This window comes from Neoarius graeffei, chromosome 17, assembly GCF_027579695.1.
Source record: "Neoarius graeffei isolate fNeoGra1 chromosome 17, fNeoGra1.pri, whole genome shotgun sequence".
Lineage (NCBI taxonomy): Eukaryota > Metazoa > Chordata > Actinopteri > Siluriformes > Ariidae > Neoarius > Neoarius graeffei.
This window is the reverse complement of record NC_083585.1, coordinates 61576040-61588992: the sequence shown is the minus strand read 5'-3', so window position 1 is coordinate 61588992 and position 12953 is coordinate 61576040. Positions and strand designations below refer to the sequence as shown.

General features: G+C 41.4%; 1 protein-coding gene across 1 annotated transcript; it reads left to right on the top strand.

The window, feature by feature from the left end:
- Positions 1 to 9836: 9836 nt before the first annotated feature.
- On the top strand, positions 9837 to 12367 carry LOC132901255 (zona pellucida sperm-binding protein 4-like). The gene is made up of 8 exons (XM_060943575.1): positions 9837 to 10089; positions 10165 to 10352; positions 10430 to 10527; positions 10595 to 10752; positions 10839 to 11031; positions 11109 to 11256; positions 11329 to 11401; positions 12270 to 12367. Exons 1-8 carry the CDS (start codon positions 9837 to 9839, stop codon positions 12365 to 12367), a joined length of 1209 nt encoding a protein of 402 aa, XP_060799558.1.
- The last annotated feature ends 586 nt before the right edge of the window (positions 12368 to 12953 follow it).

The following is a 12953-nucleotide window of genomic DNA, read 5'->3' as shown; positions in this document are numbered from 1 at the left end:
CCGGGTTCGAGCCCTGTGGCCGGCGAGGGCCTTTCTGTGCGGAGTTTGCATGTTCTCCCCGTGTCCGTGTGGGTTTCCTCCGGGTGCTCCGGTTTCCCCCACAGTCCAAAGACATGCAGGTTAGGTTAACTGGTGACTCTAAATTGAGCGTGAGTGTGAATGGTTGTCTGTGTCTATGTGTCAGTCCTGTGATGACCTGGCGACTTGTCCAGGGTGTACCCCGCCTTTCGCCCGTAGTCAGCTGGGATAGGCTCCAGCTTGCCTGCGACCCTGTAGAACAGGATAAAGTGGCTACAGATAATGAGATGAGATGTCTAACGTGACAATGTGTTGAAACTGTTGTTTTTTGCTGCCATTCTTGCCCAGGTCTCTCTTGTAAAAGAGATCTTCAATCTCAATGGGACAAACCTGGTTAAATAAAGGTAATAATAATAAATAACAACAACAACAGGGATAAGACTGCATGTTGAGAAAAAAAAATCTGAAAAGTAGTGGGGGGTCTGGGGGCCATAGGTCCCCGGTGGGGTCCAGGGGGCGAAGCCCCTGGAAGCTGATGGATTTTGGCAATTTAAACACCCAAAACCCATTAATTTTAGCAATGAAATATATGTATTTTTCTAGAAGTTAATATCCCAATTCAACATGCCATCAACTGAAGCTTTTGTATCATGACAAGCGTTCTTTCTTAAATATCATATCCCACCTTGTTTGAATTTTTCAGCATTTTTCAGTGCAACCTTTTAGGTTTTGTAATAATATACCCATAAATGAAATGTTTCAAACAAAAAGTTTTGACTTATACCTACTGGTGAGATACCCTGTCTGATATCGGCACGACAGGTTTCACGGACGAAGTCATTGAAGCTGAGCCTGTGGTGGTGATCGCAGCAGTACCAGTCGCCAGCGGGTTGCTCGTGCCCGGCTCCGCGGGTGTAGTTGAACTTGAAGTATGCTTAAAAGCACTTGATATGGAGTAACTGCTCTTTAGCAGAAATGTTTTCTTACGGTGTTTCACTGATCTGGCATGACTCTGTAGAGCCCTTAATCCTCTTAATCCATAAAATATTACATTGTCACACACTGTACAAAGAGCTTTACCGGGAACATTGAGTTTTTTCACGAATTCACCAATGGTCACCGATACCGATCCATGCTTGCTATCTACCAGGGCTAGCATAACTTTATTATCCAACCAGTACCATCTGAACTTATTCTTCACACTTGCATCTATTTCACGCACCTTAGCTTCATCTCACTTGTCAATCGTATTCGGCATTTTGATGTTTAAACAATATTATGAACACAATAACTATCGAAATGTAGAACACAAGCAAATTTGGAAGCCACAGTGAAATAGCGGGAAAGTTTTCACGATGATGAATGTTGGTTGGTTGTTATATCCTTAATGTCGATGTTTTGACCAATCATAAAGCAGATAAGTTTTACTTCACATACAAGCTATCGTTAAACGAGATTGTGCGGGAATCAAAATGAAGGCATTCAGATACAAATGTAAACACTGGTCTACATCTATCGACTGACGAGTTCAGTCTCAGTCACCAGGATAAACAAACCCTCCCCCCCCCCCCCATAAATCAAAAAATTCTCAACGGACTTGCAATAATATAAAAAAAAAAAAAAAGCATTTTTGAGTCCAAAAAAGCGGAATGGAAAAATCTCATCCCTGTAATAATAATAATAATAGGTATGTGGTATTAAGTTAACAAAACAGTTTTTATTTCAAATTTGTTTTACATAGACTTATATTGAGTACAAAATATCTTTTATATAAATACATCAATGTTGGGGGGCAGCACGGTGGTGTAGTGGTTAGCGCTGTCACCTCACAGCAAGAAGGTCCGGGTTCGAGCCCCGTGGCCGGCGAGGGCCTTTCTGTATGGAGTTTGCATGTTCTCCCCGTGTCCGCGTGGGTTTCCTCCGGGTGCTCCTGTTTCCCCCACAGTCCAAAGACATGCAGGTTAGGTTAACTGGTGACTCTAAATTGAGCGTAGGTGTGAATGTGAGTGTGAATGGTTGTCTGTGTCTATGTGTCAGCCCTGTGATGACCTGGCGACTTGTCCAGGGTGTACCCCGCCTTTCGCCCGTAGTCAGCTGGGATAGGCTCCAGCTTGCCTGTGACCCTGTAGAACAGGATAAAGCAGCTACAGATAATGAGATAATTTCTGTCAACAATCATTTCAAACGATTTGGTGTTCCATGTTTCATGAAGCTTCTTTTCACCCATTACTTGTTTATACTTTTGTGAAACAATTCATAAAAATAAATGTATAGCGGCGGCTACAGTTATCGACAGTCCATGATTATCGACACCTTTTCAGATTTACGAATAAAAAACAATTTTACAAAGGTGAGCTTCAGTTCCAACAGTTATTATTGGTTAATTAATCAACCGGAAGACCGCCCTCGCCCTTTGATCTTGTCGTCTGATGACGCAGCTCGTTACCTGAGATGGAATTTTTTTTTTTAGCATGATCAGCAATTTGAGGAAAACTCAGACGTCATCATCACAGGTAAACATGGTGGAAAGATCATGGACATGTTTTTACTGATCAAATTCACCGATATTTCATGATCTCCTCATCGAAACCTACTTTGTTTCTTACTCTTTCATTTGAGAGTCACCGTTTGGTATCTAATCACGCGTTTGAGAAGTCAAGTGAAGTGTCGATAATAGTGATCACTTTCATCACCGGTGTCCACCATTATCGACACCTTGTGAAATTAAGTGACATTTACAACCGTTATGTATTGATCTTTGTGTAAAAATAAATAAATAAAAAGTGCTGTGATTTATATATTTTTTTTCTGATTCATAACAGAATGGAATGCTTATAGAGTATTTGGAATCTTATTGCAGTAAAAGAATTAGACCAGAATTAAATTCCTAGCATATAAAAAATTATATACTTGAAATATTCATATTTAATAGATCTATTTTAACACTATAAAAATGTACAAAAGTATAACAGAACAAGTTTACGATGACCTAGCTTGACAACAAGGTACCTACAGTTTTGGTTCAAAGGAATTGAACCTGGATTTTCATGTGGTTACAATGTCAGTTGCCTGTTGACATTTATTGGTAAACTACAGAACTAGAAATTAATAAAAACAACAACAAATGATTAACAAAAAGTGATCTACGAAAATACTTAGAAAGTGGAACAAAGATTTTCTGACACAGGTTGAACATTATCAGTTCATTTGTTTACAAACGTTAGAATTACTTCTGTATTTATGTAAACACCAACATTGATATGTATCGATCCATTATCTGTAGCCGCTTTATCCTGTTCTACAGGGTCGCAGGCAAGGTGGAGCCTATCCCAGCTGACTACGGGCGAAAGGCGGGGTACACCCTGGACAAGTCGCCAGGTCATCACAGGGCTGACACATAGACACAGACAACCATTCACACTCACATTCACACCTACGCTCAATTTAGAGTCACCAGTTAACCTAACCTGCATGTCTTTGGACTGTGGGGGAAACCGGAGCACTCGGAGGAAACCCACAGACACAGAAAGGCCCTCACCGGCTGCTGGGCTCGAACCCAGGACAGTGCTAACCACCACACCGCTGTGCTGCCTATACATACATATATATGTGATGGAGGACTGAGGTGCAACTGGAGGAGAGCCTAGGAGAGAAGAGAAAACAGAAAACAGTTGATGAGGATTAGAGATGGAGTTGTGAATTTTGGAATGATAAAACTTGATCTGAGTTGATGTGAGTGAAGCTGTGAACTCAGACAGGAGGGACTGATAGTGAGACAGATCAGCAGGGGCCCTGGATTTTCTCCACTTCCTCTTCACTGCTCGTAGGCTGCTTCTGTTGGAGTGAAGTATTTCTAACATCCAGGGACTAGGAGGGGAAGATCTTGCTGGCCTGGAAACAAGAGGAGATAATGTGTTAAGTGATGAGGAGAGCAGAGAAGATGCAGCGGATTCAGTGGGAAGATTGGAGAAGGAGTCAAAGTGGGGATAGAAGCAGTGACAGAGGAAGGAAGAGAGAGAGCGAAGGTTACAACAGACTATAACAGTGGGGGTAGGAGGGGAGAGGAAGAATGAAATGAACTACTAAAAACGGAGCTCCCGATAAGCATAAAATGTGTTAGTCAATAACCTCATGTTATTTTTTTTTTAAAAAGCAAATTAAAAATAACTGCTGGATAAAAAAAAATATTATGCAAATAAAGATACAAACATCGTTGCCCAGTGGTCAAGTGTTTATGAGATACACTACCGTTCAAAAGTTTGGGGTCACCCAGACAATTTAGTGTTTTCCATGAAAAGTCACACTTTTATTTCCCACCATAAGTTGTAAAATGAATAGAAAATATAGTCAAGACATTTTTCTGGCCATTTTGAGCATTTAATCGACCCCACAAATGTGATGCTCCAGAAACTCAATCTGCTCAAAGGAAGGTCAGTTTTATAGCTTCTCTAAAGAGCTCAACTGTTTTCAGCTGTGCTAACATGATTGTACAAGGGTTTTCTAATCATCCATTAGCCTTCTGAGGCAATGAGCAAACACATTGTACCATTAGAACACTGGAGTGAGAGTTGCTGGAAATGGGCCTCTATACACCTATGGAGATATTGCACCAAAAACCAGACATTTGCAGCTAGAATAGTCATTTAGCACATTAGCAATGTATAGAGTGGATTTCTGATTAGTTTAAAGTGATCTTCATTGAAAAGAACAGTGCTTTTCTTTCAAAAATAAGGACATTTCAAAGTGACCCCAAACTTTTGAACGGTAGTGTACGTTGTCTTGCACTTATAATGAGGTTCACTGTCAAAGTCCCTCCCGTGCCAAGACCTGGTCTTCCCAGGCAGTCTCTTGTCTCAGTACTAAACAGGCCTTAAGGCGCATTGGGCAGCGCTGATTTCAGCTTCTGTAGCCCTCAGCCTCTTGCCTATTATACAGCTGGGGTTACAGTGGGGGGCAGGTCCTCTGGTAACCGCGAGAGTTTGACTCCCCACTCGCATCTGTATTGGAGCATGCCTTGCCAGGCGGCAGTAGGTAACATTTTTATAATGGTCTTTGGCATGACCTGACCGCGAGTAGAACTCACGATCTCCCAGTCGAGAGGCGGACACGTATGTCGTATGTTCACAAAAGCCATCAAAAATCAGGTCGATGCTTTATCATATTATCTTAAGTATGGGGCTTCACTCTACTATAATAGAAACAGAAACTTCAGGATTACATCATCACTGTATAAAAAGTGGTTTGTGTATTAAAGGAAAGGCAAGTTTATTTCTATAGCGCATTTCATACACAGTGGCAGTTCAATGTGCTTTACAGAAGTAAAGGCAAAACAGTAAACAATAGAAAATAAAATTACATAAAATAAAGGGGGAAGAAGAGAGAAAAAATAATAAGAATTAAACAATAGTAGAAATAAAATAATAAAATGAAGTAAAAGTTCAGTAAAAACAGCAGAATAAAATAGAATAAAAGTTAAGTAAAGTTTCAAACATGCAGAGACTGTAAGAGTTAAGTAAAGTTTAAAACATGTAAAGATGATGATATTAATCAGTTAGCAGAAAGCATCTGAGAACAGCTTGGTCTTTAGTCTAGATTTGAAGCTGCCAACAGCAGGAGCATTTTTGATGTCCTCTGGCAGTTGGTTCCATAGCTGTACTGCATAGTAGCTAAAAGCTGCTTCACCACACTTTGTTTTAACAACAGGTTTTACCAGTAAATTTTGCTGCTGCGATCTGGTAGATCTGATTGGGTTAGGCCGCTGCAACATATCAGAGAGGTAATTGGGCCCTGTACCATTTAGAGATTTGTACACCAGCAGCAATGCTTTAAAGTCAATTCTGTAGCTTACTGGAAGCCAGTGAAGGGACCTTAGAATTGGAGTAATGTGCTCTGTTCTTTTTGTTCGTGTGAGAACCCTACCCGCTGCATTTTGAATCACCTGAAGTCGTTTGATGGTCTTTTTTGGCAGGCCTATGAAAAGGCCATTGCAGTAATCAACCCTACTAGAGATGAAGGCATGTATAAGTTTTTCCAGATCATTTTTTGACATAAGTCCTCTTAGTTTGGAAATGTTTTTTAGGTGATAAAATGACGATTTAGTGATTGCTTTCATGTGATTGTCAAAGTTTAGCTCGCTGTCAATGAAAACACCAAGATTTTTAACCATATCTTTTGTTTTAATCCCCTTTGTGTCAAGAATAGTGGTAATCCTGAGTCTTTCATCTTTTTTCCCAAATAGAATTACTTCTGTTTTATCTGTGTTCAGCTGAAGAAAATTTTGTGACATCCAGTTGTTGATTTGGTCGATACACTGGTAGAGACATTCAAGGGGGGCATAATCATTAGGTGATAGAGCAAAATAAATTTGGGTGTCATCTGCATAGCAGTGATACAAAATTGAGTTGTTCTTGATTATTTTCCAAGTGGGAGCATATATTAAATGCATCACTACCAACCTGTTTGGATGCAAGAAGAGCAAACCTAAACTAAGTCACACTGAAATGTTTATTTTATTCATTATAAACTCAACCCAGCTAGCTAATCTGACAGGATTATACGAGGAATAAGAGTAATATACATAATATTCACTGTGTACAACAGCCAGCTTGCTAACAATCTAACCTGACCACATTTTAAGTTATATTAAGTCATAAACTCAACTATGATCTCACTCCTGTAGATGGTGCCATGAAGTGCACTAATAGCACATGAAATTTCCTATACCACGAGTTCCTCATTCCCAAAATGTCCCAAAAATCTGACAGTTCCATTGGAAAATATTTAATTGTAATGTATTGTAGAAATCGTCAAACTTTTATTCTGAGATTTTATTTAACAATGGGCCTGTGAACAGGGTATTTGAGAATTTTGGATGCAGGCAAGTCTGCCCATTTCCTACACCATTATCTCGTTAATACATTAATACAATTACACTAATTTGCATATGAAATGGCTTCAAGTGCCAAGTTCCATTATTTAAAAAAATTTCTACAGTAAATTTCTAGTCCAGTTTTATTTGTATAGCGCATTTAACAATGGACAGTATCACAAAGCAACTTTACAGAAAAACATTTAAGATAAGTGTGCACTTTAAAGTGGTGCATACATTAACACTCAAATGCTGAAGTGATGTAAGCTGTTGTGCTAGCATGACATTAGCAAGAAATGATAGCAAAGTTTTTTGATATACAGATACATCAAAATCGTGCTGTAGTTCCTCAGTCGCATATAGACTCAATAACGCCTGGACTTTACTGTTGGTCTATTTGTCTGGTGTTTTGTAATTTCCTGTGAACACAAAAATGTCCAAGAGATGGTAATGAACTCTTCAAGATTCCACTTGCTTCTGATCTGACGAACATACTAGTGCATCTCAAAAAATTAGAATATTGTGAAAAAGTTCAATATTTTCCATCAGTTATTTAAGAAAGTGAAAATGTTATATATTATAGACTCATTACACATAAACTAAAATGTTTCAAGCATTTTTCGATTTTAATTTTAATCAGTATGGCATACAGTACAAAAACATAAAAAAACATCTCAAAATATTAGAATATTTCATTTCGAGTTTGAGTAAAACAGTATGAACACAGCGTATCTCTCGGTCTAGTTCAGTACACACAACCACAATCATGGGGAAGACTGCTGACTTGACTGTTGTCCAGAAGATGATCACTGATGCCCTCCACAAGGAGGGCAAGCCACAAAAGGTCATTGTTGAAAAGGGTGGCTGGAAAAGGTGCACAAGCAACAGGGATGGCCGCAGTCTTGAGCGAATTGTCAAGAAAAGTTGATTCAAGAACTTGGGAGAGCTTCACAAGGAGTGGACTGAGGCTGGTGTCAGTGTATCAAGACCCATCACGAACAGACATCTTCAAGAAAGGGGATACAACTTTCGCATTCCTAATATCAAGCTACTCCTGAGCCAGAGACAATGTCAGAAGTGTCTTATCTGGGCTAAGGAGAGAAAGAAATGGACTGTTGCTCAGTGGTTCAAAGTCCTCTTTTCAGATGAAAGTACATTTTGCATTTAATTTGGAAATCATGGTTCTAGAGTCTGGAGGAAGAGTGGAGAGGCACAGAATCCAAGGTGTTTGAAACCCAGTGTGAAGTTTCCACAGTCTGTGATGATTTGGGGTGCCATGTCATCTGCTGGTGTTGGTCCACTGTATTTTAACAAGTCCAAAGTCAACACAGCCATCTACCAGGAGATTTTAGAGCACTTCATGCTTCCATCTGCTGATGAGCTTTTTGGAGATGCTGATTTCCTTTTTCCAGCAGGACTTAGCACCTACCCACAGTGCCAAAACTACTACCAAATGGTTTGCTGACCATATTACTGTGTTTGATTGGCCAGCCAACTTGCCTGACCTGAACCCCATAGAGAATCTATGGGGTATCGTCAAGAGGAAGATGAGAAACACCCGACCCAAAAATACAGATACGTTGAAGGCCACTATCAAAGCAACCTGGGCTTCAATAACACCTCAGCAGTGCCACAGACTGATCACCTCCATGCCACACCGCATTGATACAGTAATTCAATGTAAAGGAGCCCCAACCAAGTACTGAGTGTATAAATGAATATACTTTTCAGAAGTTGGACATTTCTGTATTGTAAATCCTTTTTTTGATTGATCTTAGGGAATATTCTAATAATTTGAGATACTGGATTTCTGATTTTCATGAGCTATAAGCCATAATCATCAAAATTAAAACAAAAAAGGCTTTAAATATTTCACTTTACATGTAATGAACATATGGCCCTTTTCCACTACCCTTTTTCAGCTCACTTCAGCTCGCTTCAGCTCACTTCAGCCCGACACGGCTCGCGTTTCGACTATCTAAGAACAGCACGACTCAGCTAGCTTCAGCCCTGCTCAGCCCCCAAAACTCACACGGTTTTGGAGTGGGGCTGAAGCGAGCCAAACCAAGCTGAGTGGGGCTAGGGGCGTGAGCAGACACTCCCCTGTGCACTGATTGGTGAGGAGGAGTGTCCTCACATGCCCACACATGCCCCGCGAGCATGCTGGGATCTGTAAACACCGTAAACCCGGATGAAGGAGAATTACGAATTACGAGAATTATGAAGCCTTATGCGCCTCGCCTCATCTATACGCTCTTGCCAGTATCTGTTGGCGTTGTCGGTGACAACAAGCCACAGCACCAAGACCAGCAACACTAACGACTCCATGTCCTCCATGTTTATTGTTTACTCTCCAGGTTGTGAGACTACCGCTTAAAAGATCACTGATGTCACTGTTTGCGCCGCCTAACGACATCACCTGACGTCCACCCACTTTCGCTAACTCCACCCAATGTGTCCACCCACTTCCAGCCAGCATGGTTCAGCGCGGTTGTAGTTGAAATGCTACTCCAACAGCCCCGCTCAGCTCGACTCAGCCCAACTCAGCACGGCACGGCTCAGCCCAACTCAGCCGCGTTGGTAGTGGAAAAGCGGCAATAGAATATATGAAAGTTTACCTTTTTGAATTAAATTATGAAAAAAAGGAACTTTTTCATGGTATTCTAATTTTTTGAGATGCACTAGTATATTGTAATCTTAGGTCTGTTTCAGAAGCTCACTCAAAGTGAGATAAGGCAGATAATTTTTGTGCGGTTTCTCAATTCCACGCTAACATAGGACAGTGTTTGGCCAACAAAACATGAACACAGTGGTTAATGATGATACACGGCTGGAACATGATTAATGCCTAGTTCAGTAGGAGGAGACTTCAGGCACAATTAGGATGAAAGACACGATAAAAGGCCACTGTTGCTCAGTAGTAAGATGTTGGGGGTGTTGTTTAAGAACAATGGCAAGTACAGGGTTAAGTTTGGTGCTTTTTCTTGTAAGCAATACATTTGCATCCTTGCTACCTGTAAAACTACCTCCTCAAGGTCCTTGGGTTTCCTTGAAACCTACTTTACAGACACCTGGTCAGGTTGATAAATGCCAAGTGCAAGACTATGAAAGGGTTCCTTGTGGGGAACCTGGTATAAAGGCTACACCATGCAATGCTATAAACTGCTGTTTTGATAGACAGGGGTGCTATTATGGGAAAATTGGTAAGTGTCACATTTTACTTGACTTAACTGGTAAAGGTTCAATTGACTTCCACTTCTCTCCTGTGGTGTTGCCAGTGACTGTCCAGTGTACCCTTGATGGCCAGTTTGTGGTGGTGGTAGCCAGAGATGTAACAGTTCCCAGGATAAGCCTGGATTCTATCAGCCTGTTGGGAGGAAATGCAGGACCCTGTAGTCCTGTTGACTCCAATACAGCCTTTGCTATATACCAGTTTCCTGTAACTGCTTGTGGGACTACCATGAAGGTTTGTAACCACCCTGCCAAAAAGGATGGCCTTAATTTTGCTCAGCATGTTTATAAAACATGTTCTACTCTCTTCAGGTAGAACTTGGTTATGTGGTTTATGAAAACAAGATGCTTTCCTCTTATGAAGTTGGAGTTGGACCTCGTGGCTCAATTACAAGAGACACTCACTATGAGTAAGCCAAATCATCATGGCAGAGGATTCTTTAAAGCTTTTACTGATCAAATTGTGTTGTCCTCTAGGTTTTACTTCCAGTGTAAATATTCAGGTGTTGGTTTTGGGGCTCTAGCTATTGAGACTTCATCCAATCTTGATCCTCTGCCTGTTGTTGCTTCTGGACCATTCCAAGTAGAACTAAGGCTAGGAAAAGGCTTGTGTGTCACCAAGGGTTGTGTAGAAGGTGAGCATCTTCTGGATATTTGCATGCAGTCTAAATTTGTCAATGGCTTCAACAGGAACTGACTCTCCTGCCCCATTTCTCAACAGAACAAGTAGCTTATACCTCCTACTACAGTGCTACTGACCACTCTGTGACAAAGGTTCTGCGGGAGCCTGTGTATGTTGAAGTACACATTGCTGGGAGAACTGACCCAAATATTATCCTTGTTTTGGGTAACTGCTGGGCAACCACTTCCCCTAACCCCTACAGCCTTCCCCAGTGGGACCTTCTGGTGAATGGGTAAGTTCTTCCCAAGTCTCACTTGTTCAGTCCAGTTCCTGTACTTCACAGAAATGACAACCTTGTCTATTCCATAGATGCCCATCTGAAGATGACCATTATCTGACCAAGCTGATACCAGTGACTGGGGCATCTGGGCTTGCATACCCTACCCATTACAGACGCTTTGTCCTGAAGATGTTTACATTTGTGGATCAGGCCTCTGTGACTCCACTGCTAGAGATGGTAAAAGCTTGTCTTCTCTTCCTTAGATAAAGGAAATGGGTTCCATTGCTTAGACTTGTCTCCTCCTCTTAGCTCTACATCCACTGCAGTACATCTGTCTGTCTTCCGAGTACACAAGACTCCTGTGAGCCAATGTGCACTAGAAGTAGGTAGACTCCCGTCACACTACTTGCTTCTCTTGACTGGCTTATGGACTTTTTTGTTTTCTTCTGCAGGAAGGGATGTTGCTGAAACACGAGGGCGCTTTCCTGGTGCATCAGGAATAGTGTCCCGTGGAGGTATGAACTTTACCAGTTTATGAATCTCCTGGAATAAAGCTGCCCTACTGTGGTTCTGTGACTTGGCTTGTTTCCCTCTACATTGTCCTGTTGGTTGTATAGATTTGTAAATGGGTAGCGTTCATCTATCCTTGAGCAAACTTGGTGCACCAGATGCACCGTTACAAGTTTCTTCAACTCCGTGCAGCTTTTGACGCTTTACATCATTCTGACAGACTAGGTGTAGGGGTGTCCAGCCTTCTCCAGAAAGGGCACGTTTGTGCAGGTTCATTCAACCACACAAGCCACATCACTTTAGAGCCTAGATCAACTGATTGAATAGTGGAAGCAGGTATGGCTCCTGCTCAATTGGACTACAACTTCGCTGGTGCTTTTGTGGCTAAGGTTGGACACCTCTAGCATAGGTTTGTTGGAACTAAGAATTGCTCTTGCCTGGCTGCTATTGGGTTTTTCAGTAGTGGTGTCATCTTGAGCTCCAAGCTTGCTGCTGGATACCTTGATTGTAAACAAGGTAGTGGCTTCCTCTGCATGTTAGACACATGGCTACCTTACATGGAATCCTGAATAATTATTCCTATCCTCCTCCTGAAAGGACAGCTCTCTAAGGTGGGGTGTATGGGATGGCCTTTCGGTTACATCATGTGCTGCAGACCTCAGTTATTAACTCAAGCCCTTAACATAGCTTGCTTCTTTCCTTGACTGGCTTATGGATTTTATTTTTCTCCCCTTCATCAGAAAGAGATCTTGCTATAACAGAAGAGGGCTCTCCTGGTGTATCAGGAATGGTGTCAAGTGGAGGAGTGATCTTTACTCAAGCTCAGAAGTTTCTTTGAATAAAGATGCCATACTGTGATTCTGTAGCTTGTTTCTCAACACTGTTCATGTTGGCTGTAGATTTGTAAATGTCTGGTGTTCATCTACCCTTGAACACACTTGTTGCAAAGATGATGCAGTGGAAAATTAGTACACATTTCAACTTGATGTTACATATCATTCTTCTAGACAGACTAGGTACAGGGATGTCCAATCTTCCCCCAGAAAAGGCTGGTGCGGGTGCAGGTTGTCCTTCCAAGCAGAAGCCCTACCTCTTGACAACCTAGATCAACTCCTCTGAATGGAGGGTATGGCTCTGGCTCAATGGGACTACAGCTACACTGGCCTTTTTGGTTGGAAGCATTTGGAATGGGTTTCTTAGAATTAAAATGGCTTTAACAAGTTCATGTTCTAATGAACAAGAAATATCTTGAAGTTTGGAAAATGTACTTGACTGTGGTCTCAAACCCTAGGCCATTGCTTGGCCCCTCAGCCTTTCAGGACTGGACATCAAAAATATAAGCTGGTCTGCAAGGGGGGTGTTTTGTATGGGGTTGGGGTTGTTTGTGGTTTTTTTTGGATAATTTTAATCTACCCCTTCTGGTG

Bases quoted from the DNA above. Each gene is read 5' to 3' on its own strand.
- LOC132901255 (XM_060943575.1), top strand. From the start codon at position 9,837: ATGGCAAGTACAGGGTTAAGTTTGGTGCTTTTTCTTGTAAGCAATACA. The intron at 11,257-11,328 runs GTAAAAGCTTGT...TCCTCCTCTTAG, and splicing joins TGACTCCACTGCTAGAGATG to CTCTACATCCACTGCAGTAC. The intron at 11,402-12,269 runs GTAGGTAGACTC...CCCCTTCATCAG, and splicing joins TGAGCCAATGTGCACTAGAA to AAAGAGATCTTGCTATAACA.